The sequence below is a fragment of the Lates calcarifer genome, linkage group LG18, assembly GCF_001640805.2.
Source record: "Lates calcarifer isolate ASB-BC8 linkage group LG18, TLL_Latcal_v3, whole genome shotgun sequence".
NCBI classification, from domain to species: Eukaryota; Metazoa; Chordata; class Actinopteri; family Centropomidae; genus Lates; species Lates calcarifer.
This window is the reverse complement of record NC_066850.1, coordinates 14,542,999-14,566,018: the sequence shown is the minus strand read 5'-3', so window position 1 is coordinate 14,566,018 and position 23,020 is coordinate 14,542,999. Positions and strand designations below refer to the sequence as shown.

General features: G+C 40.9%; 3 protein-coding genes and 13 non-coding genes across 16 annotated transcripts; 7 read left to right on the top strand and 9 right to left on the bottom strand.

Annotated features, from left to right (window-relative positions):
* Window positions 1–555: 555 nt before the first annotated feature.
* Window positions 556–2,621, bottom strand: LOC108874262 (uncharacterized). Its single transcript, XM_018662715.2, has 2 exons — window positions 2,453–2,621; window positions 556–1,764 (listed from the first exon to the last, which is right to left on the bottom strand). Exons 1-2 carry the CDS (start codon window positions 2,526–2,528, stop codon window positions 1,115–1,117), a joined length of 726 nt encoding a protein of 241 aa, XP_018518231.1. The 5' UTR covers window positions 2,529–2,621; the 3' UTR covers window positions 556–1,114.
* Window positions 2,622–4,426: 1,805 nt separating this feature from the next.
* Window positions 4,427–4,509, bottom strand: trnal-cag (transfer RNA leucine (anticodon CAG)). The gene has a single exon. It is a non-coding gene; the product is annotated as a tRNA-Leu (tRNA).
* Window positions 4,510–4,733: 224 nt separating this feature from the next.
* trnal-cag (transfer RNA leucine (anticodon CAG)) lies at window positions 4,734–4,816 on the top strand. The gene has a single exon. It is a non-coding gene; the product is annotated as a tRNA-Leu (tRNA).
* A 251-nt stretch (window positions 4,817–5,067) lies between these two features.
* trnaq-cug (transfer RNA glutamine (anticodon CUG)) lies at window positions 5,068–5,139 on the top strand. Its single transcript has one exon. It is a non-coding gene; the product is annotated as a tRNA-Gln (tRNA).
* A 538-nt stretch (window positions 5,140–5,677) lies between these two features.
* trnaq-cug (transfer RNA glutamine (anticodon CUG)) lies at window positions 5,678–5,749 on the top strand. Its single transcript has one exon. It is a non-coding gene; the product is annotated as a tRNA-Gln (tRNA).
* A 185-nt stretch (window positions 5,750–5,934) lies between these two features.
* trnal-cag (transfer RNA leucine (anticodon CAG)) lies at window positions 5,935–6,016 on the top strand. The gene has a single exon. It is a non-coding gene; the product is annotated as a tRNA-Leu (tRNA).
* A 415-nt stretch (window positions 6,017–6,431) lies between these two features.
* On the bottom strand, window positions 6,432–6,503 carry trnaq-cug (transfer RNA glutamine (anticodon CUG)). Its single transcript has one exon. It is a non-coding gene; the product is annotated as a tRNA-Gln (tRNA).
* A 269-nt stretch (window positions 6,504–6,772) lies between these two features.
* On the bottom strand, window positions 6,773–6,855 carry trnal-cag (transfer RNA leucine (anticodon CAG)). The gene has a single exon. It is a non-coding gene; the product is annotated as a tRNA-Leu (tRNA).
* A 224-nt stretch (window positions 6,856–7,079) lies between these two features.
* trnal-cag (transfer RNA leucine (anticodon CAG)) lies at window positions 7,080–7,162 on the top strand. Its single transcript has one exon. It is a non-coding gene; the product is annotated as a tRNA-Leu (tRNA).
* Window positions 7,163–7,854: 692 nt separating this feature from the next.
* Window positions 7,855–7,926, bottom strand: trnaq-uug (transfer RNA glutamine (anticodon UUG)). The gene has a single exon. It is a non-coding gene; the product is annotated as a tRNA-Gln (tRNA).
* A 976-nt stretch (window positions 7,927–8,902) lies between these two features.
* Window positions 8,903–8,974, bottom strand: trnaq-cug (transfer RNA glutamine (anticodon CUG)). The gene has a single exon. It is a non-coding gene; the product is annotated as a tRNA-Gln (tRNA).
* Window positions 8,975–9,241: 267 nt separating this feature from the next.
* Window positions 9,242–9,324, bottom strand: trnal-cag (transfer RNA leucine (anticodon CAG)). The gene has a single exon. It is a non-coding gene; the product is annotated as a tRNA-Leu (tRNA).
* Window positions 9,325–9,568: 244 nt separating this feature from the next.
* trnal-cag (transfer RNA leucine (anticodon CAG)) lies at window positions 9,569–9,651 on the top strand. The gene has a single exon. It is a non-coding gene; the product is annotated as a tRNA-Leu (tRNA).
* A 319-nt stretch (window positions 9,652–9,970) lies between these two features.
* On the bottom strand, window positions 9,971–10,042 carry trnaq-cug (transfer RNA glutamine (anticodon CUG)). The gene has a single exon. It is a non-coding gene; the product is annotated as a tRNA-Gln (tRNA).
* A 299-nt stretch (window positions 10,043–10,341) lies between these two features.
* nudt5 (nudix (nucleoside diphosphate linked moiety X)-type motif 5) lies at window positions 10,342–13,792 on the bottom strand. Its single transcript, XM_051077728.1, has 8 exons — window positions 13,708–13,792; window positions 13,282–13,355; window positions 12,567–12,634; window positions 12,429–12,481; window positions 12,236–12,343; window positions 12,023–12,118; window positions 11,464–11,820; window positions 10,342–11,382 (listed from the first exon to the last, which is right to left on the bottom strand). The coding sequence occupies exons 2-7, from the start codon at window positions 13,336–13,338 to the stop codon at window positions 11,672–11,674; spliced, it is 531 nt and encodes a 176-aa protein (XP_050933685.1). The 5' UTR covers window positions 13,339–13,355; window positions 13,708–13,792; the 3' UTR covers window positions 10,342–11,382; window positions 11,464–11,671.
* A 553-nt stretch (window positions 13,793–14,345) lies between these two features.
* On the top strand, window positions 14,346–20,217 carry cdc123 (cell division cycle 123 homolog (S. cerevisiae)). The gene is made up of 13 exons (XM_018662741.2): window positions 14,346–14,501; window positions 14,798–14,869; window positions 15,134–15,197; window positions 15,490–15,522; window positions 15,747–15,842; window positions 16,024–16,130; window positions 16,652–16,703; window positions 16,839–16,914; window positions 17,486–17,608; window positions 17,877–17,905; window positions 17,997–18,101; window positions 18,280–18,417; window positions 19,351–20,217. The coding sequence occupies exons 1-13, from the start codon at window positions 14,428–14,430 to the stop codon at window positions 19,411–19,413; spliced, it is 1,032 nt and encodes a 343-aa protein (XP_018518257.1). The 5' UTR covers window positions 14,346–14,427; the 3' UTR covers window positions 19,414–20,217.
* Window positions 20,218–23,020: the final 2,803 nt, after the last annotated feature.

The following is a 23,020-nucleotide window of genomic DNA, read 5'->3' as shown; positions in this document are numbered from 1 at the left end:
TAATAATAATAATAATAATAATAAATTTAAACTTGTCTTTTTTTAAATGAGAGTTTACAGAGCTGACAGATAAGAAATAACAGTTAATAACTTCATGAATTATTTATCATCATGTACAATTCTGATAATAATATACATGTAAACTTATGTTTTTTAATAAGAGGGCTCACAGTCCATGGCGTCCTGTCTCCTCGTCCCTGGTCTGGTCTGGTCTGGTCTGTTCCTCATGTTGTTTTCTCTCTCTAAAAGGCAAAAGACAGATAAGAAAAGTTAAACTTCATAAACAACTTGAGCACCAGAGGAACTTCTTGTCTGTGTAGGAATTCTGATGAGATTCAAATGTAAACTTACCATTTTATAATAAGAGGTTTGACAGTGCATGGTGTCTCCTCTGCTGGTCTCATCTGGACTCTTCTTCTCTTTCTAAAAGACAAACAGCAGATAAGAGGAAACAAGTTAAAACCTCCAGATGTTTCTAATGATTCGATTATTTAGAAACATGTCACTACACTTGAACACAAACTGAAGATTACAGCTTTTATAGCCAACACTCACCTGTTGTCCACTCTGTCCACCACTGGCTGGTCTGGTTGGCTGAGAAGTGCAGGTGAGGTGAAGCTCTTCACTCTCTGTTGCTGCTGTTCTTGTCTTTTCCTGCTTCTTCTCTCAGCCTGTTCTTCCTCGTCGACCTGGATCATGAGTGTTTTCAGGCTCTGACTCTGTCCCTGCAGCTGTTGTTACAGGTCTTCTCAGTCCTAGCTCAGACTTGACTCTGAAGCTTGTGATGCTAGTGATGAGTCAGTGCCATTAATGAGGCAAATTAGAGTTTCCAATTCATCCAGTTTGGAAAAAATCAGGTGACAGTCTTTGGAGAGAGCTCCTCTCTCAAGAGTTCCTGGAAGCTCCCTCATGTTTTGTACAATATCAGACACAGGCCAGCACCAAGAAAGAAAGAAAGGTGCAGGAAGCACCAAAAACACTGACCTGTGTACCAGGATGAAATCAACTATATACATATTTACAATAACAGCCCTGCCAGACGCATTGGTCCAACAGGAGCTGCTTAATGTCTGCTTGGAGCATGAGAACTGGTGGAGGATGGTGTTAGATCCAGTCACACTCTCAAGCGCTTCTTTGGTGGAGAGAAGCTGCTGCTGCTGGTGGTGGTGGTGGTGGAGGTGTTGGAGGTGGACGTGGTCTCCTCCCTCTTCCTCTTTGACTGAGTCATCGCACACTGTGCCGACTTCTCTGTGAACTGACAGAGGACAGACATGAGAGTGTGTCCGTCTGAGCTGTAGTCGGTCACTCTCCAGCGGTTGGTCAGCTCTGTGCTGTCGGTCCTGAACACAGTGGAGATGACTCTGGTGACACTGCTGCTGTCAGACTCCACGGTGCGGACACAGTTCCTACGGTCCGCCCTCAATGCTGCGAGCTCCGCCTTCTCGGGAAGAGGTGGAAACAGTATGTGTGAAGAGCAGGAGCCTGCAGCGGGCACCATCATACCTGCTGGTGCTTCTGTAAGAGGAGATGGTGTCGCATTCTCCCCCTGCCTCTGCCCGGCCTTGGCAAACGGTGTAGCCATGAGGCGTGGGCGGAGAAATCCCTCCAGAGGAACTGAGGGGAAGTCCTTGGAACCTGTAACGAGGCTGTGGTACAGGCTCGCTATGGACTTGGACATGGAGTTGATGGTTGATCTGCTGAGAGGACGGTTCCTCAGGTTTGTCACAATCAGCTGAACAACTTGATTGTGCCTCAGCAGATCAGCTGAATGGAAAGAAAAAGTCACATTAGTCATGACGTGATCAGACTGATTAAAGCCTGGATTCAAATCTGGAGTTAACTGAGCAGTCATGACTTTAAAGCTCTCTGTCCCAACAAATTAAAAACTTAAGCAGCTTTAAGCAAAAATGGATTTTCCTAGTGGATTTACATTGACAGGGCTTCAGGTCTAAATCACAGGTTAAGTCAGAAATCAATTAATTACTTAATCAATAAATGCTTTGATATCATGTTTCCACCAGGGTTAGAATAAACAGGTTTGGATTTATGGATGTGATGCTTTAATCCCGCACCTACAGTTAAAACACACAAACTCAACCGTCCACATATGAAAACCAAGGCCTCAGGTTGACCACACTGACGTCAGATGATTGCCTCTGGCTCGTTCCCATAAGTTTAAACGGTGCGTGCAACATATACAACTTTTAGCATCTTTTAAAAAAATGTCCTGTCGCCATCTTTGTCCTATAGTTTTAACATGAACTCGACGACACTTGTGCACCCTCTCAAAACTGCTGTGTTTCTTGAACACAACATCAATATTCAGACATTTTCCACCTGTTATATGCACACTCATGAAATTTGGTCGTCAATAATAATTTACACTAAAATAACAGGTGTGACTCAGGTGTAACGGTTAATGTTGGTCTTGAATGTGTGGACTATGATTTACCATAGCGGTCATCCAGCACACGGACGATGCCTAAGGTCAGCAGGTGCTTCTCTCGGTGGAAACCAGTGGAGGGCATTTTTTTTGTCACTTTGACGGTTTGTGTTGTCCACGAAGAAGATGTTCGCTTTTACAGTCGAAGAGTTTCAACTTGTGTCGGCGCTCAGGTGTAGAATGATGAAATTAGAATGATTAGCTGTGTTTTTATAGAGACAGCTCTACACGTCATCATCACCATGACTTCAGTGACAGAAAGCAGAAGTTACATTCCATTTTTATAATGCGAAGAGCTGAAAGTATAATATTTATAATAAATATAAAATATGTTATTTTTAAACTGTTAATCAATCAATAGAACAATATTTTGATAATTGATTAATGAATGATTGATTTGTTGAGAGATTCCAGGGGTAAATAACGAATAAATAAAATAACATAAACAATGAGAGATTTAAAATTTACTGAAGGATGACAGGCTTTTGATTTGAATTAATTCATTAACACAGCCTCATTTAAGTATTCATTTCAGCACTTATTTAACAATTCAATTATTGATTTCACGATGTAACATCATTTCTTCAATATTTATTATGAGCATTGATTTTTCCGCATTTACTATTTATTGATCTGCATCATCAGTTATCAATAATAAGTCACTGTTGCACTTCATGACACATTTTTCTATTGTGTGAAATATCTTTGGCCCTGATAGTTTGGTTAAGATGGGATAAAAACTGATCTGAAATGTGTGAGTTACATTTACAGTCAGTAAACTTTGCCTTTTGTTGTTGCTGTTTTCATGGTGTGATGGTTACAGCTCAGGGGAACCTGATTTAAAGTTTGGTTACAGATGGAGACCTTACAAGGCAATGCTGAGCTACTGAAATATCATCCAGGAAATTCAGTCTGAGTAACCTGACCCTGTTTGGCATCTCAGACAACAAACCAGCTTTTTGGTTATTACCAGCCTTTTACATTTTTAAATGTTCTTTTGTAATGTCACAGGACATGTCTCCATCTAATGTAATGAGGAGTAGAAGTGGCTTTGACATTTCACCTGGAAATGTCAGAAGTTGGTGAGATAAAAATCTCTTTTTTACATGTTTACATTGAAATAAAATGCATGTGCATGAATATATATATATATAAAGTATATTTGGCTTAAAGACACATTTTGTTTTCATTTACTTACTAAAGTAGTGGGGCATTTTGTTCATTGCCTCAGGGCAACATTGTGCAGTTAGACCACTTTTATTAAGGTGGTTATTAACTGTGGTTCTGGGGATCCCCTGCCCTGCATGTTTTAGATGCATCCCTGCTCCAACACACCTGATTCAGATGATCGGCTTGTTATCAGCTGCAGCAGATAATACCCAGTTGATCACATGAATCTGGTGTGTTGAAGTCAGAATGGGGATTCCCAGGACCAGGATTGAGAACCACCATGTTTGGAGAGCATTGGGTGATGAGCTGTATAATTATGACAATAGTCAAACCATGTACTAACATTTACAACACTTTTTTAATGGGAAGGAGGAATGTTATTGGACAGTTAGAGTCATTCCTTCAGACAGTGAGGACAGTGAGTTTGATGAGAGTGACAATGAGGAAGAGTGGACCCCACCATCAGATCTGAGGTCAGAGGTCAAGGTCAGGGACGACTAACTGTATCATGACTGGACTAATTGTGTAGGTGTGATTGTAAACAGTGTGAAGGCTGTTTGGTAAATTCAGCAGATCATTAACTAAGCAGCACTCACAGAAAATGCACTGTCAGTTGTTCACTGGTCTTTGCTGCTCTCTAGTGGATGTTGTCAGTACAAGACTGACATGAAATCTGTCACTGTCTATGTGCTTTACCAGCTGGTCCACTCAACAACACAACATGCAACATGTACAGAGCTACACATGGAACAGACACCCTCACACCTTTTCACCGCAGTGGCAGTACAATGCTGCTGAGATGAAAAGGTGTGCTGTCAGAAGTGGGATTCGAACCCACGCCTCCAGGGGAGACTGCGACCTGAACGCAGCGCCTTAGACCGCTCGGCCATCCTGACTGTGTCAGAGTGTGTCTGTATGTTTGGGGGGCAGAGTGGGGGAGGGACAACAGTGACAAAACTTTTCACTGTGATTAATTTTGTGATGTTTACAATGACAGACTGTACATAGCAGTTAAGGCAGGTGTTGCCGTGTTCACACGCAAGTGTAGAGTGGGAAAAGGGAAAACCTCCCCTCCCCCACTCTGCCCCCAAAAATAAACATACAGACGCCTTCAGACACAGTCAGGATGGCCGAGCGGTCTAAGGCGCTGCGTTCAGGTCGCAGTCTCCCCTGGAGGCGTGGGTTCGAATCCCACTTCTGACAGCACACCTTTTCATCTCAGCAGTGTCAGTTACATGTATAAATGGTGCAGGAAGATGTCTGTAAAGAATGGTCGTTAGATACAGTAATTGTGAACACTTAGAAAATCATCTTTTAAAACAATGGAATCATTGTGGCATTTCCCACTCTACACTTGATTGTGAATATAGCGTGACACGTGTTGATGTCTTTAATCACACACTGAAAAGTTATGTCATTGTCGTTGAAGTGTCTCACAGAAATCCTCTTGTAGTGGTTCCATGGTGTGATGGTTAGCACTCTGGACTCTGAATCCAGCGATCCGAGTTCAAATCTCGGTGGAATCTGATTTTAACAGGGGTCCACTGCTGTTACCATGCACTGAATCTGGTATTTGTTAAACGCTATGTGAAAACAATTAATTGGTCCTGAGCAATAAGGTATTATTATTGGTATCTATCTATGCACACACCATGAACTGATGCGTTTAGAAATAGTATTCAAACATGTAACCATACTCTTTATTGACCAAACATTACGTTGTTAAATATCATCAGATATGACTGGACTAATTGTGTAGGTGTGATTGTAAACAGTGTGAAGGCTGTTTGGTAAATTCAGCAGATCATTAACTAAGCACTCACAGAAAATGCACTGTCAGTTGTTCACTGGTCTTTGCTGCTCTCTAGTGGATGTTGTCAGTACAAGACTGACATGAAATCTGTCACTGTCTATGTGCTTTACCAGCTGGTCCACTCAACAACACATGCAACATGTACAGAGCTACACATGGAACAGACACCCTCACACCTTTTCACTGCAGTGGCAGTACAATGCTGCTGAGATGAAAAGGTGTGCTGTCAGAACACGTCTCTTACATGTAGTGGTTCCATGGTGTAATGGTTAGCACTCTGGACTCTGAATCCAGCGATCTGAGTTCAAATCTCGGTGGGACCTGCTGCTTCCAAAGGCCTTGCTGGTCGTACCTCTCACAAAATGTGATGCACAAGCAGAAAAGGAGTTTAGGGCCACGGTGAATTTTTTTCTATCCCAACCCCCAAAAACAAACACACTGCATCTCTTAATGAAATCAGGTGATTTAATCTGCTCACTGAGACTCTCAGGAAACAAAGCCACAGGCAGTCAGGATGGCCGAGCGGTCTAAGGCGCTGCGTTCAGGTCGCAGTCTCCCTTGAGGCGTGGGTTCGAATCCCACTTCTGACAGCACACCTTTTCATCTCAGCAGTGTCAGTTACATGTATAAATGGTGCAGGAAGATGATGGCTGACCTCCTCCCAGTTGCCTGGAGTGTGACCACTATGGTTGCAGCCCTGGACTAAAACAAATTTGTACTAAGACAAAGCAAGAAATACACCTTTTAATTAAAGAGCAAGATCCTTCTTGTTTAACCAGAAACATTGCTATATATCACTACCAGACCAAACTGCTGTCTTGATTAGCTGGTTTGTTTGTATCATTTTCTGACTTTCAGTAATTATTAATAATTAGCAGTTTTTTTTATTGATTTCATTGAGTGAATAATACCTTATTGCTCAGGACCAATTAATTGTTTTCACATAGTGTTTAACAAATACCAGATTCAGTGCAGATGGTACAGCAGTGGACCCCTGTTAAAATCAGGTTCCACCGAGATTTGAACTCGGATCGCTGGATTCAGAGTCCAGAGTGCTAACCATTACACCATGGAACCACTACAAGAAGATTTCTGTGAGACACTTCAACGACAATGACATAACTTTTCAGTGTGATTAAAGACATCAACACGTGTCACGCTATATTCACAATCAAGTGTAGAGTGGGAAATGCCACAATGATTCTGTTGTTTTGAAAGCTGATTTTCTAAGTGTTCCACAGTTTACAGTTTACTGTATCTAACGACCATTCTTTACAGCAGCAGCACAGACATCTTCCTGCACCATTTATACATGTAACTGACACTGCTGAGATGAAAAGGTGTGCTGTCAGAAGTGGGATTCGAACCCACGCCTCCAGGGGAGACTGCGACCTGAACGCAGCGCCTTAGACCGCTCGGCCATCCTGACTGTGTCTGAAGGTGTCTGTATGTTTATTTTTGGGGGCAGAGTGGGGGAGGGGAGGTTTTCCCTTTTCCCACTCTACACTTGCGTGTGAACACAGCAACACCTGCCTTAACTGCTATGTACAGTCTGTCATTGTAAACATCACAAAATTAATCACAGTGAAAAGTTTTGTCACTGTTGTCCCTCCCCCACTCTGCCCCCCAAACATACAGACACACTCTGACACAGTCAGGATGGCCGAGCGGTCTAAGGCGCTGCGTTCAGGTCGCAGTCTCCCCTGGAGGCGTGGGTTCGAATCCCACTTCTGACAGCACACCTTTTCATCTCAGCAGCATTGTACTGCCACTGCGGTGAAAAGGTGTGAGGGTGTCTGTTCCATGTGTAGCTCTGTACATGTTGCATGTTGTGTTGTTGAGTGGACCAGCTGGTAAAGCACATAGACAGTGACAGATTTCATGTCAGTCTTGTACTGACAACATCCACTAGAGAGCAGCAAAGACCAGTGAACAACTGACAGTGCATTTTCTGTGAGTGCTGCTTAGTTAATGATCTGCTGAATTTACCAAACAGCCTTCACACTGTTTACAATCACACCTACACAATTAGTCCAGTCATATCTGATGATATTTAACAACGTAATGTTTGGTCAATAAAGAGTATGGTTACATGTTTGAATACTATTTCTAAACGCATCAGTTCATGGTGTGTGCATAGATAGAAAATAAAAAATATAAAGAGATATATAAAAATATGCAGAGTATTTATGTAAAATATGAATATAAAATAAATAAATATGATTTAATGTTTTTCAGGCAAAAAAAAAAAAAAAAACTCATCAGTGAGAATCAATAATTTATCAGTGTCTGCTGTACAGTGCTCACAGTGGGTGAGTGTGGTATCTGATAAACCTTGAAACACACCAATGTACGTTGGGTTACTTAAGGTAGATTTTTTGGGGAGTATTTCACTGGCTCAGCTTTGCCTTTAACCAAACTTTAAATCAGGTTCCACTGAGATTTGAACTCAGATCACTGGATTCAAAGTCCAGAGTGCTAACCATTACACCATGGAACCAACACACACAGGGTTGTTTATGTTGATCAGTTGCATATGAAACAGTATACAACATAACAGCATTTGTTTAATGATTGTAAATGTAACTCACGTGTCACTCCCTCTCTCACTGAAAGATCAGTTTTTATCCCAGGTTAACCAACTTATCAGGACCAAAGGTATTGAAAATCTTCAATAATAATAATAAATGTTACACTTTAATTTAATTGTGCACCTGTCACACAACACAACACAACACAACACAACACAACACAACACAACACAACACAACACAACACAACACAACACAACACAACATTCCATCAAACTTAAAGAGTGAAGACAGGACTACATATACACAGGTTAATGATTAACAAACGAGACACAGGTGTGATAGAAAACAGGCGGGAAAACACATAGAGGCAGGAAGTAAAAACCACAAAAGACACAAAAGAGTGAAGTGATTTCAAAATAAAACAGGAAATGAAAGTCACACAGGGGATGGGTTGTGACAGCATGTTCTGTAGTGCTCCTCAGTGGTCTCAGTCTGCCACTGATGGTGCTCTGATATGACTCCAGTGTGGCACACAGGGGGGAGCCGTGAATCTGAACTGAGCACTAAGGCTCGCAGTGTGAATGTAACAACACTACCATGGTCTTTTCAGTCTAAATTCACTTTAATAAGGTTCCACTGAGATTTAAACTCATATCACTGGAGTCTGAGTCCACAGTGCTAATCATCACACACAAGATCCTTCTTGTTTAACCAGAAACATTGCTATATATCACTACCAGACCAAACTGCTGTCTTGATTAGCTGGTTTGTTTGTATCATTTTCTGACTTTCAGTAATTATTAATAATTAGCAGTTTTTTTTTATTGATTTCATTGAGTGAATAATACCTTATTGCTCAGGAACAATTAATTGTTTTCACATAGTGTTTAACAAATACCAGATTCAATGCAGATGGTACAGCAGTGGACCCCTGTTAAAATCAGGTTCCACCGAGATTTGAACTCGGATCGCTGGATTCAGAGTCCAGAGTGCTAACCATTACACCATGGAACCACTACAAGAAGATTTCTGTGAGACACTTCAACGACAATGACATAACTTTTCAGTGTGATTAAAGACATCAACACGTGTCACGCTATATTCACAATCAAGTGTAGAGTGGGAAATGCCACAATGATTCTGTTGTTTTGAAAGCTGATTTTCTAAGTGTTCACAGTTACAGTTTACTGTATCTAACGACCATTCTTTACAGCAGCAGCACAGACATCTTCCTGCACCATTGATACATGTAACTGACACTGCTGAGATGAAAATGTGTGCTGTCAGAAGTGGGATTCGAACCCACGCCTCCAGGGGAGACTGCGACCTGAACGCAGCGCCTTAGACCGCTCGGCCATCCTGACTGCCTGTGGTTTTGTTTCCTGAGAGTCTCAGTGAGCAGATTAAATCACCTGATTTCATTAAGAGATGCAGTGTGTTTGTTTTTGGGGGTTGGGATGGAAAAAATCTTCATTTGGCCCTAAACTCCGTCCCTCACCCCACTCCACCAAAACATACAATAAAACAAACACACTGCATTTCTCAGTGAAAGCAGAAGAACTAATGAGATTCATCTGCTCCCTTTCACCCTGAGGCACAGCAGACACAGTCAGGATGGCCGAGCGGTCTAAGGCGCTGCGTTCAGGTCGCAGTCTCCCCTGGAGGCGTGGGTTCGAATCCCACTTCTGACAGCATACCTTTTCATCTCAGCAGTGGTAAGGTGTAAGGGTATCTGTGTCAAAGTCTTTGACTCTAAAGTCAACAAAAGTAAACAACAGTTTTGAACCTGGCTTTATCTACTGATCAGATTTCTGTTCTTGACCTTAACACAAATTAGTGCATATTTAATTAGATAATGCCTCATTTTCATATTCAAACATAACATTTGAGAAAACTTGTACAGTTTATGTGAGTAAATAATGCTCATAATCACTTCATGCTTTTCTGATTGTGCTCTCAAATGTGCATCACATTTTATAAGCGGTACAACTAGCTACCCCTGTTAAAATCAGGTCCCACCGAGATTTGAACTCGGATCGCTGGATTCAGAGTCCAGAGTGCTAACCATTACACCATGGAACCACTACATGTAAGTAATGTTGTTGAATTCTTCACCTGTTGTGTTGCTGAGGTTATTAACTCTTATTCTTCTTGTCTGTCTTTATTCATTTCCAGTGAGGACGAGCGGCCCATGATGTCCTGCTCACCTGCTGCAGGACCAGTGTCCATGTATTGCAAATGAATGGTTCACACAAAGGGAATATGACCTGTAGGGTGGACACACTCGCCTGCCTGCAGTGCTATGGTTTAGCATAAGTACTTTCCCTTCTATCACTGGATCAGTTGTTGCTGTCGTGTCAGTTTGAGACAGAAGATTCTGGTAAGAGCAAAGGCTGTATCACATTTATTCATTGGTCAGTAATCTCTAGTTTCTACAGTAAGTACAATATTAGTCTCCAGTTAAATGCACCATAATGAGGTTGGAGGCACAGCATGGAATATTTCCTGTTAATCACTTCCTGCCTTCATCAGCACAGTACCTCTGTTGTACATTACAGTGGAGCCAAAAGTAAAAACCCTTTGTGTTATTAACACTGTTAATATGTTACTGTCATCACACTACAGGTGTTACTGTGTGACGGCTCATTTACTTTCTCTAATGCTAGTTGGTGAATTCCTTTAGCTACCAGGACGCCTTCAGACAAATTCCAGACCAGGGATGTGGGATTGACTGATTTATCTGTTCATTGATTCTGATACCACTACCTCATATTTACCATTGAGGTTTTATAGGTTGTTTTTTCCCCCTCCATTAATTCAGCAAAACAGTTAGCACATGTAAGGAATGTTTAACAATCACTAAATAAAATCACAATAAATTGCATCCCATTATACTACTTATACTCTCATAAAAACCTGGAAATGACTGCTAGTCACTTAAGACATACAAGACTAATGCCTGAAACATATTCTGCTTTAAGTGTGCAAATAATGTGACAGTTGGCCACCAGAGTATGTTTCCAGGTGGAGAGCAAAAAGTGGTCCAGTACATTTAGTGTAACCAGGGCTCCTTCATAGGTTCAGTTTCTAAATCCAAGAATCTGATTTCAAGATTTTTGTGTTCTGCCATACTGCTCTATGGATGGTCATTAAATTTCACAGACACAAATATTTAAATTCCTCAGAGAATGTCTTAATAGCATTTGGAAATCCTCAGTTTCCTTTTCAGCACATTTCCAAATTTTCCAGTCCTGTGTAGGAGCCCTGTGTAACAGAAAAGACTATTTCTTCCTCTCACTCTTGTCCTGAATGTTACTGCTTCAGGACAGGGAGCTCCCTTGGTTTGAAGAAGGCCTGAACCATCCCCATGGCGAAGATGTAAACTTTAGCGTCCACCACTATTTTCTCTTTCTTCAGCAGATCTGCAAGCAAAGTGCATGTTAGCGTATTTTTGTGACATGGTCTGTACTGCTCATTATAACCTCACTCGGAAAAAGTCTCACCATCTATTTTCATCTGGAATTCATCAAGAGGTAAAAGAATGACTTCTACGAATTCTGGAGAGAGAGAGATAAGAAGCTTGTGTCATGATCTGTTTTATGACAGAAAATAGAATATTTATGAAAAAGTATGAAACGTAACTCACCTCCATCACCTGTGGAAGAACACAAGAGAAGATGGGAATATTAGAGACTATAAAACCTGAAGATTCTATGCATGCAAATGTAGTGAGTGAGTGTATGAACGAGTCCTCTCACCGAGCTGTTGTGTTGGGTTAATGTTCTCGGCTTCGTCCCCATTGATGTTGACCAGGACAATCTGGGTGGTGCAGTTGGACAGCCCGGGGTCCAGGCAGGTCACTACAATCAAATCAGTGACATTACAAAACACTGCATACTTACACACCTCCCAAACTTTCAAAATCTATCACTTGCATTGTAGTTCTGGAAGATAAACCAGTGTGGTACCCCTAAACCTCTCCAACATATACAAGAGATAAGATACAAGTGGTAGAGGCAGCTAATGCAATCAAATGTAGAGTTTGTCTCTGTGTAAGAATACCTGGAGTGACTCCTACTACCTCCCCTTTGTAGCCGGTTTCTTCCTTCAGCTCCCTCAGTGCTGCAGCCTCTGCAGTTTCACCGTCGTCAATCAACCCTGAGCACAGCAGAGACAGAAAACAATACTGAGTGTCAGAAAACAAAGCTATGACAATAGAAAATCCGTGTGTCGATCAAACTGATTTCCATAACTGTGAGTGAAAAACTGTCTGACCTGCAGGAAACTCCAGAGTGCAGCATCCCAGAGGAGGACGAAACTGCTTCACCATCACCACACAGTCTTTGTGGAGCGTCCGTTTCAGGAGGGCGATGATTCCCACACCTGGGGGAAAATAAACTGTGTTACAACCTGAGCAACTCTATCACACACTGAATAACCAGAGAAGGGGGGGGGGGGCTATGATCACCATCTGCTTCTGTGTTGCTTTGCCTTGTTGTCCTTTTCACAGTCTCCCAGGTTCTAGTGGATGAAAACAGGGACTGAAACCAGCACAAAGGGGAATTGCTTGATTTTTAAACCATGTTAATGAATGATAGAGCGCTACCTGGTGTTTCCAGCTGGGTCCACATATGTTGTTTTCTCCAGTTTTACCCATTTTCCTGCTGCCATGAGCTGGAACACAGAGAGCAGCATGGATACACTGAGCTAAGATGACCTGACAGGTATATAATGCCTGTACACATCACAATACTTTACAGCTAAACAGCTCAATAAAAGGAGCTGTGACTTGAAAAATGTCTCATAAATATAGACTTTGTACTGAAAATTGAGATTTAACATTTTTATTCACTGATAGATTGAGGGGAAACATTATAATAGATGGTGATGATGGTGATTTTTTTTGGATACTTTGTGTCTATGGTGATCTGTGAAACTGTCATGGGAAAGCAATGGCAAAAATAATTCAGCATCATATGATTTTATAATATTAGATTCTGTGATCTCTTCACCAGTTTAATGAAAGCTATAAGGGAATGCTGTGATTAAACTAACATCAGATCTATCAGGTGACTTCTATGACATAAAGAGACCCAATACAAAAGCCCTGCAATTATATTCAGTTTTACTTCTCCATCAGAGAGGTGTTGATTCAGCTCTGTGATATGATGGAGACACAGTCTTACAAATACTTGTATTTTTGCAGTGTGATTGTATCAAATAGCATTAGACTGCAGGTGTAATTATAGCCTTGTGTTATTACAGGTGACATCCAGTTTTATCAAGCAAACCTGTTGTAGAAACGTTCAAAACAGACGTACCTCTTCTTTCACTATGTGTGGAGCTGTGGTCACTTTAGGTTCCTCAGAGCTGCTCATTGTTAATATCTGGACAGCTGAAAATGGATTTGAAGACGAGTTAGAAAGATTCAACCAGGAACAGAACACGAGTCAAAAAAGCTTCAACTGAGAACTTAAACAAAATGCAGAGTTGTAGCCACAGTTTTAACGCTGTCGAGACGAGACGTTTCTGATCATGAGTTGCTCAATTAGCTGCTACAGCCAGGGAACTATGACCAAGTTCAACACCGCCCGTTACGTTACCACATTTAGCTTCTCTGCTGGTTCCTCTGCTAATTTTACTTTAGCTAGCTGCTGTACACTTTATCATACTAAGAGGGCCGGGAGCTCGTGTATTTTAAACTTAAAACAATCACGTAAAACGGAAAAAGACTAAACTTAACTCACGTGAAATCTCAACCGTGTGTAAGTAGTAGAGATAGGACAGAAACACAGAGGTGTCACTCTGCTATCACTTCCGGTTACCGCGAACGTCACCAGAGTCACGTATGAAAGATGACATTTAATACTTAATAGTGTTTTGGAATAACTTCTATCACTTGTTTATTCTGTAGATTCAGTAACAGTTGTTCTAACTACAGTTTTCATATAAAATGCAATAATTTACAATAAATAGCAAATGTGCCTATTCAAATGCAGTGCCTCCTAATATATAGATTGTGTTTTTTTAAAAAAAACAAAAAAAAAAAAAACAATATTAGCTAGTCATTGTGATTATGTCACATTTTGAAATAGATTTTTGTTGTGTGTTGTGAGAATGAGGATTGACGTTGACCTTAATTGTTTTAGATGTTGAGTGACAATTCTTAACAATAAACGATCTATGTCACAAGTCAGCGGGTTTTCCTTCAACCACGCCCACATGTGCACCTCAAAAAGAGCTCCCCATCTGAAAACACTAAATTACCACTTAATTCCAGAAATAAAATCAACCGTTTTTCGACTCTTTATCCATTTTATCTGTAAACAGAAAAATAATTTATAACAGCGCGAATATAGATAAATATTGCTCCAAAATTTCAAAATGCCCTCGACAGCTCCAACAAAATATTAGTGGTTCGGACGATATTTAGTGATGGACACTTTTCCATTACAGGATATTGCAGCATGAAGAAGGAGCAAGTTGTCAACTGTCAGTTTTCGGTTTGGTATCCGATATTCAAGAAATATACGATTAAAAGGTAGACACCTGCCGTTTGTTCAGAAATCCAGGAGGAAATAATTTCATTGTTGTTGCGGTTAAATGCAGCCCATTGAGCCGACAGCTAACGTTAGCTACCAGACAGAAAACAGATAGCTGCCATCTCTATCTTACTGCCTGACTTTATTTCTTAACTGTGTGTTTAAATCCTTTTCAGAACAGTTTTCTTCGACTTCCGTATTCTTTCCACCTCTGTCCGGTGTTGTCCATTGTTTACGCTAGTATGTACATTACATGTGTTCATACTTTGAAATGATCCTTTTTATTATTTTACAGTCTGATTCTCCCACTGCCTCAGAATGTAATAGACTATTTACTGGACGATGGGACACTGGTAGTCTCTGGGAGGTATGAGGCCACACACACACACACACACACACACACACACACACACACACACACACACACACACACACACACAGCTTCAGCTCCATCTCAGGATGCTGCTCCTCTTTTAGTACTTGCATGTGAGTCAGGTGACTTGCTGCGTTTGAGAGGCATCAGTGTAAAGCTGCTGTGGGGTTGTTTGTAGCAGGAAAGTGTGTGTGCCTCTATTTTGTAATGCAGCTGCTACATTGACCAGTTTTTCTCTGTGGTTTCTTTTCTCTACAGTGACCATAACACACAGCAGACACACACTAACAACAGCGACTCAGATGCAGAGGAAGACATTCAGGTACAGGAACAGCAATCAAAATTCTTGTTTTTAAAATGAAGAGTTAATTTACAGTGAAACATTAGTGAGTAACTAAACTAATAAAATATATTTAAAAATCCTACATCTTCTGTGAAAATTTCAAGTCTGTTTTTAGAAATGTATTAAGTAGGAATGTCATATTTTCCATGAATTATCCATCTTTTTATATAACTAATTTGTCTGATGGATGCACAATCTGAGAGAGCATCAACAGAGAGCATCAACAGTTGAGTCAAAACTGTATTAAATCTTGTTCTCTACTCCCCTCTAGTGGTCAGATGATGAGACAACCAGCACTGTCACAGTAAGGACATTAACTGTTTCTTGTTAAAATGCACCTCAAGATCCATCACATGTTATGCATTTACCTGATAAAACATTTCAGTGCTTAAAATCTATATTTACTTAAGTGTGAAGTCTTCCTCTTCACTTTTATTGTGCATAACTGCTCCTGTTATTAAAATGAGTGCGTAACATGTTACCCCCATGTATATAGCATAATAATGCAATGATGATTGTGTCTGCCAGGCTCCTGAGTTCCCAGAATTCACCTCTAAAGTACTTGAGGCCATAAATGCCCTGGGTGGACGTGTCTTTCCCAAACTCAATTGGAGTGCTCCTCGGGTGAGACACTGCATTCAGCTGCTTTATGAAAAATGGAAAAAACTGACAAATTATTTGTTGCTACAAACCCTGTACTTTTCAGCACGCTGACGAATAAGGAGCTGCATTTTGTACTACAACATTAAGCGGTGAGGCATAACTTGTGTTTGTGTATGAATGTGTGTGTCTATGTCTCTTCCAGGATGCTAACTGGATTGCTCTGAACAGTTCCCTGCAGTGTCACAGTCTCAGTGATATATTTCTGCTCTTCAAAAGTTCAGACTTCATCACCCACGACCTGACGCAGCCGTAAGCCTCACTACCCAACAATACCAATACACGCAAACAAATATTGTGGCTTATTTTGCATTTACAATGGCTTCAGAAAGTGTCCAGACCCCCTTCACCCTTTCCACACATTACTGGGGTTGTAATTTCGATTTTAATTGCATAAAATTGCCAGTTTTGCCCATCAGTCATCAGTTAGAACTCCAAATACTGTGTGGCGAGCAACAGGCATTTCACCTGGCTAAAACTATCCTTGTAATGAAGCATGGTGGTAGCAGCAGCGTGCATCTCAACAGCAGAGACAGGGAGACTGGTCAGAGTTTAGATCACTGATGTAGATTTATGTTTCATGCTTCTGTGCTCTGCATGTTGAACATTGAACACAGCAAGTGATTTACTGCTGTGCTGCTTGAGAAAACTGTGTGTGTGAGCAGAGAAAATACATGTGATATATGCTTTTGTGTTGAACTTGTGATGCTACAAAGCATGCATTTTAATGTTATTGTGTTAATTTCATGTTGGTTTTGCATTTCTATTTGCAGATTCCTTCATTGTAGTGACCAGGATTCCCCAGATCCAGTCTTCAACTATGAGGTATTTTTATCCTTCATGCTTAAATCAATTGGCCTCATTTGTGTTGCAGTTGCTGTAATGCTCATTGTGTACATAATTTTGTCTATACACACACACACCCTCTGGATTTTAACTTGTGTTATTTTTTGTCCTCAGCTGGTCCTGAGAAAGTGGAGCGAGTTGATTCCTGGCGGAGAGTTCCGCTGCTTTGTCAAAGAAAACAAACTGATTGGTAAAACCCCCCCACTCACACTCACATCGTCAGTCTTCACTTCGCTTTGTCCCCAGACATATGGGAAATCACCATCCAAATCCACTTTTTTCATATGAAAACAGGATGCATGCACATTTTTATTTTATTTTATTTTTTGGTCATGACATACTCCTGTCTCCATAGGACAAAAAGCATTGATATTTTTCTCACATTTAAGTGATTTTTAATTTCTCCATGCACTCTAGACTCAAGGTACATATATTGTGTCAGCAAATTATGTAACATTACTGTCATGTCTGTCTAGAAATGTGTTTTAATGGGCAAAGGCTTTTTGCCAGACAGGCTTTGGGAGGTTAGGTAAAATAATATAAAGACAAAGTCTTAGGGCAGGCAGGTAGAAAAAAAAAAGTCAGCTGTTTTCACAGACTTAAAAAATGATTCTGGCTAAACAAAATATCCTCACTTGCCTCTCAGGGCTTCCATAGACATAATAATGTTTGAGGAGTGCATTTATTCAGCAGGCTAATTTAGAGACAGTTAGAAAATTCAATTTTAGCTCGCCTGACGGTGAATCTGTCTGATCTCTCAGCTATATCCCAGAGAGACTACACTCAGTATTACCATCACATCTTGAAGCAGGAGGAGCAGATCTGTCAGGCCATACAGGAATTCTTCAGCCAGCACATCCAGTACAAATTTCTGGATGAAGACTGTAAGCACACCTTCTATCAACTCCGTTTTTACTTAAAATGATGAAATATTTACTTTTGAATGGGTTGTTGAAGCAGGAGAAAATTCATGGGAAGATTTATCAAATGTGCAAAGTAATATTTCATTTGTTTGTGATTTAAAATTTTAATTTCAGGTAGAATTAATAGTTTCTTAAAGTTTTTATGTTCACAATACTTTGATAAAGTAATGTAAATATTAAATTATTGCATAATGTAGTGGTTTATATTCTTTTTTTTTCTGTTTTGCAGTTGTGTTTGATGTCTACAGAGATAGCCAAGTAAGTATACTAATGAATTCTGATTTAGTCAGTTTTCAAATATGCCCCTTGCAAATTGTGTTACACTCATTGTGTTGTGTGTGTTTTGCAGGGCAGAGTGTGGCTGATCGACTTGAACCCATTCGGAGAGGTGACAGACTCACTGCTGTTCAGCTGGGAGGAGCTGACGTCTGGTGGAGAAATCGCCCACCAACAGGTCAGCCATCACATTAATTTAGTTGACTGTCTGTTTGTACATGGATAAAGGCTCGGCTGTGTCATATGTCTGTATTTGATGAGTGTGGTAACACTGAACTTGAGTCTTAAACTCAAGTACGTTCAGTCAAGACTGACAACAGTTTCATAATCACCACATGGTATCTGTACATGTGCAGGAGGGCCCGGCGTTCCGCTACACAAACAGCGAGGTGACGGTGCAGCCCAGTCCCTGTCTGAGCTACAGGATCCCACGGGACTTTGTGGACCTCTCCACCGGAGAAGACGCCTACAAACTCATTGACTTCCTCAAACTGGTAAGACATTCAAATAGCTTCACCAGCTGGCTTTCAGGCTTTAGTGTAGTGGAGTAGTCACATTCTCCTCTTGGCTTGGTTTTCAGATCTTGTTTGCCAATCATTCAGATACTAAAATAAATTAAATGATTTCAGTAGAGATTTGCTTAATATTTTTACATCTCATCATCATTTCCAAAAGAGTATTAAACTAACAAATAGATGAATTATGGTGAGTAACACTGTATGTAAACATAACTTTTGTTTGTTTACAAAAGAAATCCATAGGGCACCTTTAGCGTTCACCTCTTAATTAACTGTAACTATCATCTTTCTATAACGTTAACCGAGTGTGTTTTATTATTTATAACGTTGATCCATCCCAAACCCTAAAGCTATAATCCTTAAAAATTTCATCATATCGGACACAGTTTTTTATGGCTTACATTTTCTACTATAGCCACCAAAGGTATTTACATTGATTAGTTGCCTCACTGTAAAGTAATTTGTGTTGTCAGTGGTGGACTCTGCCACCTCCATGTATGATTCAAATAGCATTCACATGTTCATGCTAGATGAAATTCTGACATTGCACTTGATGTCCTTGGAATTTTGTTTTTTATGACAATACAGGCATAGGCACAGTGAGTTGTTTGTTTCCCTCTATGTATTTGCAATAAAATAGCTGCTTGTATTGTGGTTCCTGCCCCCAGTGATTGAAGGGAACTCAGGATTATTGCAGAAACTGATATCCCAGTGTCAGCTGGAACTGGATGCAGCCCCCACCCTGTGGGTGTATGAATGGATGACAATAGAGTCCATGAATGCCTGAATTCAGAGAACCTCTATTCCATTGTGATTCTAGTTCACATCCAAACACGGTTAGAATCAGACTTGGGTATAAAATTGAGTACAGGGTGTGTCTTAAAGTTTCCTCTTCTCTCCTCTCCACAGACGAAAAGTCAGCAGGAAGAATCTGAGGAGGAGGAGGAAGAGGAGGAGAACGCTCCACAGTGACACAGTTCCCCTGAAACCTGAAGAATAGCTGCTAGTGTCAACAGTCCTCCACATAATGTTGTCTGCATGAAGTGACTCTTTACCCTCTGTCCTGTTTGAGCTTATCTTTTTATTTCAGCCTGTTTTCTCTCACGCTCTCTCCTGGTAACAGTACATGGTGTACCCGAGGTTTCTTAAGTAGCTCTCTTGCGTTAGTTTAATGGAACATGTTAAATTAACAGATCATGTTAACGGCTCTTTGAGGATTCATTTTCTTGTTCCCTGCCTCTGACTCTGCTGAGAGCTGTCTTGCCAGTCGTAATGGCTCTGTGAGACGGGCGGAGGGAGGCCTCTGCAGTGTCGAATGGTTTGTTGTTTCAGTTTTGATTAAATGATTTGTTTTGGGGGAAACTGTGTTATTGCAGGGGATATTCAGTAAAACTGTAAAGAATGCTTGCTTTTCTACTTTAAAATTAGTGTGTATATTAGTTTATGTGACTTAATTTCAGCCCAAATAGTGTCTCTGGATTCAAAATGAACTAGTCCACATACACATTTCATTGTACCTCTGTGTTGGTGTGTTATGAGGCTGTGACAGACTTCTTTATTTAACACTAAGCCGGTCATCACTTTAGTCACCTTTAATTTTTTCTTCCCAGCCACCCCTTCCCCTCCATCTCCCTCTGCCAATTTTCTCTAAGCAGTTTTGACACAGTCATTGCTCCGAGTCGCTCCGGGCACTCTTTTCGAGTCCTGTTTTCCCATCATGCATCGCTGTAGACTGTTGCTCCAAAAAACACCATTAAATTTCTTGTCGTGTATTGACTCGGCTGTCAGTCTGGTGGGTGCGGTAAACTAGCACATTAGAAATTGATTGTGCTTTTACGCAAGCTCTCATTATGCCAGGAGCTAAATGAGCTGTGCACGTACGGTGCAGGGCAGTTCATTTTGGTTTTTTTATATAGATTAGATAGAGCAATTACAGGGAGATGGAAAGAGCTGGTGCACTGAGAGTTACAGCTCCCTGGGTGAAACGCTGTAACAGTATACAAGGCACATATTGTGGGGAATGTTTCATATTAATCATCATGAAAATGAAATCTGGCTGTAAACATACCGTCCAGACCTGGAGGTGGTGTCCCAGTTTGACTTGCAATGCAGGACGAGCTTCACAGCTGATATCTGTACCCTGGGTTTGTGGTGTTAAAGGCAAACTGCAAAATGTTGTGGGCGTATTTTTAACTCTAGTACTTCATTTGCACTTTCTGGGGCGGCTTAATGCTAACTATAAAACTAGACCAATGATGAACCTCAGTCTGCAGCCAACAACAACATACTAACACTTTGGGGGGTTTTGCTTGAAAAAAGTAGAATCAGTTAGGAAATTTACCAAATTAACAACTGTAGTCTAATCCATTATAAAACTGACCTTAAGTTTCCGTTTTTGTTGAAACTCTCACTGATGGAGTGACATCATTTCCTCCTTAAGGAAAGATATCTAGGGAAGTTATGTGATTGGCCTTTTCCACAGCAGATATTTTGGCTTGTAGGAAAAGCAGTGGTATTGCTAATAATAACATTAACAATGGCTCTGTTCTATTCAAGTATCCCAGTAAACCATGGTAGCGAGCCAGCGTGCACAATACCATAAATTCAACCATAATCTATTGTATAATTCACACCTGTGCTTTTCTTACTGTGACATGTCAAAATGTCTTCTGTAAAAAGACCTGTGGTTTGTGGCTGTGACCTGAGCCTCATCTGGATTAGCTAAGGGGATGAAATTAGCTCTCATTTTGCTGTGGTAGATGTGTAAATGCTTATCTCTGGATGACATAGGCTTAAGAAAATATTCATCTGTGGATAAATATAACTGTATGATTGACTTCAGCAGCCAATTCTGCACACAGTCTGTGCAATGTGAACAAAAGGCTGAAATGGTTGCTGTGAGAAGAAATATCAGGATATCAGTTTCTCACCAAGCTAAAATGTCTCTCATTGGTTCTTGGCTCCTCTTATGAACCCAGCTGCTGAAATGATCTCTGTATGTGTGCCCAACTCCAATTTATGGCCGTGTTTTAAGATGTAAGTGAGAAGTCTGCCCCTTCATCTCCCTTGACCTTCATCCTCTCTTTTCATGCCCTCCTCTTCTCTCCTCTCCTCCTTCCTTTGCAGCTGGGTAATCATCTTTCATCAGGGAGGGGGTCAGATTTGCTGACTCAGAGTAAAGGATGAGGATGGGGGGTGGGGGGTGGGGGGTTAAGGAGGGACAGGAGTTTTCCTTGGTTGCTGCTGAGGAAGAGCTGCAGTAGTTTGCAGCCGGAATACTCATGAGCAGCTGAGGCTGCAACACACTGTCCTTCCCCCTCTCCCTCCCTCCCTCCCTCCCTCCTCCTGTCTGTGTTTCCCTACAGAGTTACACACACACACACACACACACACACACAAGTACTAAAAGCAGGAGTGGGGTCTAACGTGAGTGCGTGTGTGTTTGTGTTTGTGTGTTGTGAGCGGTAACCGGCCTGGGCTGACCTCAGCCCCCGCAGCTGTCAGAGTCAGGGGGATCAGTGCTCCTCTGCAAACTGAAACTTTGTAATCCAGGTGTTATGCGGACCGGTTAAACCCAGGTGAACGTGCAGCTGCAGCCGGGGTCGCTGCTGATCCCCGCTCGGCTGTGCTGATCCATGCAGACGCCTTCAGGGATCCTAAAGTGTGATGGATGCATGATGGCTGTTGTCAGCAAGTTGGCGCATTGCGAATTTACTGCTGACACGTCCCGACCAGACACACACACATACACACACACACACACACATACACACCTCTCTCTGTCGGACAGGATGCATGAGCAGCATCCCATCAGCTCCTATTATTGCCATAACAACATGCACTGCCACAATAAGGCTCGGTTTATAGGTAATTATACAGTACATATTCTCATTGTAGAGACTTAAGAAGAGGAAACGAGGATCTTATAACACATAATCATCTTAGTGGAGAAGAGGAAACCCCGAAACCGTGCAATTAACGGCAAGTTCGACAGTTGCAGGTGGCAGCAGGTCCACGGTCAAGTTCGACATGCGTAACCAGCGTAGAACAGGAAATTGAGGGATATTACCTTCAACATAAAAGCACAATAGAGACGAGTAACTGCTTTTAACTGTAATAGAATTGTTAAAGCAGTGAGCATACCTGTTACATTTTTAGGTTTAAAAAAAAAAAAAGAAAATAGAGGGTTTGGACAGGAGAAATTGTTCTCTTTGCTGGAAGCAAAGTATTAATTTACATTTGAGTTTTATTTGATCATAATAATAATTATTATAATAAGCACAGAAATTATCTCAAAGCAATACACCATGAAAAATTAACAAAATTCTTTAGGGCTTAACAGAAAACATTAAAAACAGCCCAATTAATTATCCTAAACCATTACAAACTAAACATTCTACAAATCATTTGGTTTGTGGCCACAGTCTAAATTATGTTGTGATTTTATTATATCTTGATGGTTTTATGATTATTATGATTATTGTGTTAGAGTGATTTTAAGATCCAGGTTTCCTGCTTTGATTTTTCTGATGCAGCTGTTTATTTGGTGTTTCTAGTAAGTTGAAAAAAACATAATGAT